Source organism: Hordeum vulgare, chromosome 6H (genome assembly GCF_904849725.1).
Source record: "Hordeum vulgare subsp. vulgare chromosome 6H, MorexV3_pseudomolecules_assembly, whole genome shotgun sequence".
Taxonomy (NCBI): domain Eukaryota; kingdom Viridiplantae; phylum Streptophyta; class Magnoliopsida; order Poales; family Poaceae; genus Hordeum; species Hordeum vulgare.
The window spans coordinates 462,192,519-462,197,660 of NC_058523.1; the positions used below are offsets into that span (position 1 = coordinate 462,192,519).

General features: G+C 40.3%; 1 protein-coding gene across 1 annotated transcript; it reads right to left on the minus strand.

Annotated features, from left to right (window-relative positions):
- Positions 1–368: 368 nt before the first annotated feature.
- Positions 369–3,902, minus strand: LOC123402109 (uncharacterized methyltransferase At1g78140, chloroplastic). The gene is made up of 9 exons (XM_045095989.1): positions 3,599–3,902; positions 3,441–3,526; positions 3,223–3,360; positions 2,658–2,739; positions 2,119–2,309; positions 1,840–1,951; positions 1,144–1,251; positions 706–902; positions 369–605 (listed from the first exon to the last, which is right to left on the minus strand). Exons 1-8 carry the CDS (start codon positions 3,809–3,811, stop codon positions 762–764), a joined length of 1,071 nt encoding a protein of 356 aa, XP_044951924.1. The 5' UTR covers positions 3,812–3,902; the 3' UTR covers positions 369–605; positions 706–761.
- Between the last annotated feature and the right edge of the window lie 1,240 nt (positions 3,903–5,142).

The following is a 5,142-nucleotide window of genomic DNA, read 5'->3' on the forward strand; positions in this document are numbered from 1 at the left end:
GTTGATTTCTCAACAAAATATGATAGGACTGACTACATTAGTTAGTTAGCTTATTATTTTAACAAATCAAAATAATTATAAAAAGATTAAAGGCGTGTTGTATTTTTTCTCCCGTTGCAACGCACGGGCCCTTTTGCTAGTAATTTACAAAGCGCATTGATAATTTACATTTCAGACGGTCCGACATGATAATTTACATTTCAGACGGTCCGACATGCACCTTGCTCGCCTCTGAGAATTCAACAAACTTGAGTCTACAAGTATTTTAGGACCGCCCGCACCAAGGGGTCTCAAAGGTGAGGTCAGGAACCGAGAAATCCGTCAAGGTTCCTACCTCAGCACAAACTCTCCACTAAGACAGTTCGACATCAGTGCCCGGCGATCAATGCTCTTGAATCAAATCAATACAAGAGCGCACAAAATTTACAGGTTAAGGACCTCCACTGCTTTACATGAAGATCTTTTCTTGAACTTTTACATAAATAATTCCTATGATCAATCTCACTATGACGCCAGTGAAGTAAAATGTACGCTTTCACTATTCACATCACACATACCTTGACCAAAACTATCGGTGCTGACAGAAAGGGTGGCTCATAAGGAACCTGCAACAAAAAACTCTTTAACATTTAGAATAAGAGGGGGAAGATAAACTGACGTCCAATTCATTTAAGTCGATTACCAAACGGTGTATTCATGACTTACAATGCATAATCAAGGAGCTATGCGATAATGTTTCAGGTGACTCTGCAGTTATTTAACTAGCTTGCTTTAGTAGCAGAGAACATTATATAGAATCCATTTCTGACAAATGTAAAATTAACCAGCCCACATGCTCTACAAAGATCTTCAAGCTCCAGCTCTGATAAGAAGGTATTGTTGCCTGTGATTTGATCAATGTACTGCAAGATTGTTCAAAGAGATAAGTTTATGAGGAAACATAGTTGAGCAAGTGAATCTGTAAATAGCAGTATCAGATTCTCTGAAGCTTAATCTTCCTTCTGCCAATATGGAGGTATGAAACCATTAAACAATCAATTCTAGATACCTACCATGGATCATGGTTGTGAAAATAATAAGCTATAATGTCCCTACAAAGAGAACTATTTGTGGGTTACTAGGGAGTTGGGAACTCAGGATTACCGGGCGTCCAATCCTCAGTAATGGGATAACTGGCGGAAGAACATCTGCTATGAAAGTAGAACCGACAAAAATACCCCCAGGGCGAAGGACTCGACTGATCTCTGCAATCTACAAAAATACTAAAATATTTTAGAACTTTTATCCTTTTGTCCTATGTACAGCGGTAGCGAATAGCATAAAGTTTATTGCAGTAAACTTATGGATACAGAAATTATGGATAAAGAAGCTTGTTGATGCAAACTTACTAACATATACACAGAAAGGAAATAACATAAGCTACAATTTTTTTAGGAAAGTGAAACATTGTTCCCTATTAAATTCATGAGGCAAAGCTTAATATACTTTTCCAGAAAGCACCTGAAAAAGATTTCTTGCATCTTCTTCTTACTTATACCGTTTCCCTGCGTGTGTGATAGTGGGCATGTGCATATTCCCATCGTGATCATAGCGCTATGCCCATTTCCAAGATCTTTATAACTGAAGCACGCAAACTAGCATATGTTCATGTGTATTTTGATTCCATGGTACAATGTGGAGCAACCAAGATGGTATGGCACAATAAAAAAATACATAATCAAGGAACAACTGAGGCACAAAAGCACGTTGACCTCTTTGAATATTATAAGAGACACTTAAGGAAGAAGAGTATTTTGCAGAAATAAATCTGAACATCCAGTAGGTGTGTAGGACCCTTACAGCACAAGCTGGGGATGGCCAACAGTGAATTGCAGCACCTGCATGCAGAGCATCAATTGAGCCACTCACAAAAGGGAGTCTGGATATATCAGCTCTCACCAATACTAATCGCCTGAAACAACAGAAAAAAAAACATTGGAATGCTGCATTCAAATATAAAAAAAATCACAGGAAAAAGCTATAAAGGAGACAAATGACAGCTCAGACCATTAATCGTGTGAGACAAACGAGTTACAAAAAGAAACAAAACTTGAACATCAGGAGAACTGTAAACCATACTCGTCTGAGATGTTTTCCTGCTTGATGAATTCCTTGCATTGCTTCAACATATTCTCGGAGAAATCCAGTGCCACAACAAGGCAATATAGTCCGCTTTTAACAAATAATCTTGAAAATAACCCACTTCCACAGCTTGCGTCAATTATAATCCCTCCACTTGTTGGCTTCAAATAATCTTTAGCCATCTCAAACTGTAGTTGTATTGTAATGTTTTTAGAAAGTTGAGTAAATATAATTGTAAGCACAAATGATACATAATGCTTAAATATGTGCATAAGCAAATTGGATCTGACTAGAGTTCAGACTTAGGGACACGCTAATTACAAATAAACTAGTCCGCAACTTGTTGTAAGGGTCTATGACCATATTTCTCACAATATTTATTTGGTTGGAGCTTGCTAATCTGTAACCATACAAGAGTATATATTAACAGATTGCTCTGTAGGTACCAATTCTCTCTCTCATAGAGTAACAAAAGGAACCAGTTAGATAATTTATACAGTATATAATCTCATAAAATGATAGTCGATCGACATGACCTCTTTCTCTAAGCCTGGGAAACCACCCCATATGAAATTTTGGCGCCATCCTCTCTCATAAAGAAATGATACCAGTTGGGTCCTGTTCAAATAATCATACGTAATTAAGGAGTAGTCTGAATAAAACTAATAATTAACAAATACACTGCTGTATTCTCCGTCCCAGCTCCCCAGCATTACTAACAACTTGCAAACCTATATTGAACCATTCCCAATAGTCCAAGAGGAACACCTTTCATCACACAGCATCTGGCTGGTCCAACATGTTCAAGGTTTCATGGCCACCGAGTTTTCTTGCAGTGCATGTTATACAGTCCTAAATTCTAAGACGTGCTTTCTGAGGTTAATTGGTTTATAATCGTTAATTCGTTGTTACTCTGAAAGAACTGAGACAGAATGCTTAACTACATTATGCTTGGCATAATTCAAAAAGATGGCCATATCTGCCAGACTCTTTTTTTATATAAGCAAAATGTTTTCCAAGCAACGTGCCAGCCTTTTATATTGCCATGTGTCCATCTACCATCACGAACTTGCCTAATTTTGAAAGAATAACACATTTTACCTGAAAAGCTCAGTTGCAGCAGGCATGGTCTCGGAGTACTCGGTAGAACCAACTGCCACAGTCAGATCCCAGTAATCATCCTTAGAGTACAACTTCTTGCAAGTAGGGCATTCAAGGCTAGAATCGGATTCGGATGGCCTGAAAAGGAGCCGACGAACAATCGCTCAATAGCACCCTGCCTGGAATGCAGCTAGCACGCAAATGTAAAGACCACTTACGGCGACCGGTGATCTATCGAGCTTACGAGCGGGTAATAGCAGATTGGGCAGGCGAGTTTGCTCAGCTCCGCTCTCACCAAAGATTCCTGCACGAGGGAACTAAGAAAGGCCGGCCTGTAACTTGCTCGATGGAATGCGCCAACGGACCGAATACTCACCGCAGCGGCCTCGTCGCGGTCGGGCGCCCCGGTGGTGGAGGCGCTGGCGTGCAGAGCAGAGCGCGGGAGCATCTTCCGGGAAGCGGAGGCGGTGACTCCTGATGCGCCTCCTGCAGGCGCCGCAAGGCAGGGGACAAGGCGACGGCGCCTGCCAAAGCCGCGCGGCGCAACGATTGCGGCAGCGGAGATGGGTGCGCTTCGGATTGCCGCCATCGTGGAGTCCAGGTGTGGATGATGCGTGGGAGAGGAGTAGGCAAAAATTGAAATGAAATCGGAGAGCAGGGGTGTGCGGCCAGGGGCGGAGCCAGGATTCCAACATGTGGCAAAAAGTCTGACGACCATCATAGTGAATAAATATTATAATATATTAAGTCACAAAATATATTATAGAAAATTCATATAAATATTCGAATATATGTTTGATGTTTAGAAAGAAAGTTACATGTTTATTACCTTAAACTCCACTTTGCGACCACCGGTGTCGAATAACTCTATAATTTCATCAGAACTAATCTTTGCAGCTATTTCCTTACCAATGTAAACAATCATATAATTCCGAAGATAATCATCTCCCATTCTACTTCGAAGACGTGTCTTGATAAGTTTCATGGCCGAGAAAGCTCGCTCGGTGGTTGCAGTTGACACTGAAAGAGTTATGACCAACCGCAATAATCTATCAACCATTGAGTATATAGCAGCCTTACTTGTTTTATATAGTGCAACTGTCAAATCAGCAAGCGAAGACAAGCATTTCAGCTCTGGATTATTGCAAACATCCAACTGAAAGTGGGGAAGCTGCGACTCAAGTTGAGCCCTTTCTTGACTAGAAAAATCCTCAGGATAAAACTTCTCAACCAGCGTACATATTTTTGAGATGTCAAAAGAATCATGCCTTGGATCCAAAGATGCACAAAGTCTCAAGAGTTCTGTACTTTGAATACCAAAGCGATCATTTATCTCAGCCAGTTGCTGATCTATAGCAACATTGAACACATCTGCTTTGTAATGATGTAGTGTTGTTGTATTATCATGCTTGTTGCGAGACCTTGTGACATCAACATACCTACAAGTTGCAATATGTATTAATAATAGAGTTAAGCAAGTATGACAATATATATTCTAACTTTTAGAAATACAAGGAGAGGGACATTACTTGAGATTGAAATCCGGGACCTCAATGTCATGCTTCGAATAGAAAGTCTGAACCTCGTCTAGAAGAGATTCCCAACCATTTTCTCTTAACTTACCAAGCAGCACCTTTGTGTTCGAAACTGAATCCAATGCATTCAAAATGTCAATGGACTTCTTTTGGAGAGTTTGACATAAGACATCTGTGATCTTCATGATTTTCTCCATTAGATGCAGAATGAACACAAAGTCAAATGACATAATTATTTTTAGAGCACCTACAACATCTCCTCTAGAATATTTTGAGACTGAGCGGTCAGTTGCTACGCTCCGTAGGACAACAACCATAGCACCAAACATCTTAAGTAAACTCTGAATAGACTTGAAGTGGGAACTCCATCTAGTGTCTCCGGGTC

Coding starts and splice junctions, on each gene's coding strand:
- LOC123402109 (XM_045095989.1), bottom strand. CDS start 3,811: ATGGCGGCAATCCGAAGCGCACCCATCTCCGCTGCCGCAATCGTTGCG. Junction 2,740..3,222: donor GCTGCAACTGAGCTTTTCAG/GTAAAATGTGTT, acceptor TTATTTGAACAG/GACCCAACTGGTATCATTTC. Junction 903..1,143: donor TACTGAGGATTGGACGCCCG/GTAATCCTGAGT, acceptor ACAATCTTGCAG/TACATTGATCAAATCACAGG.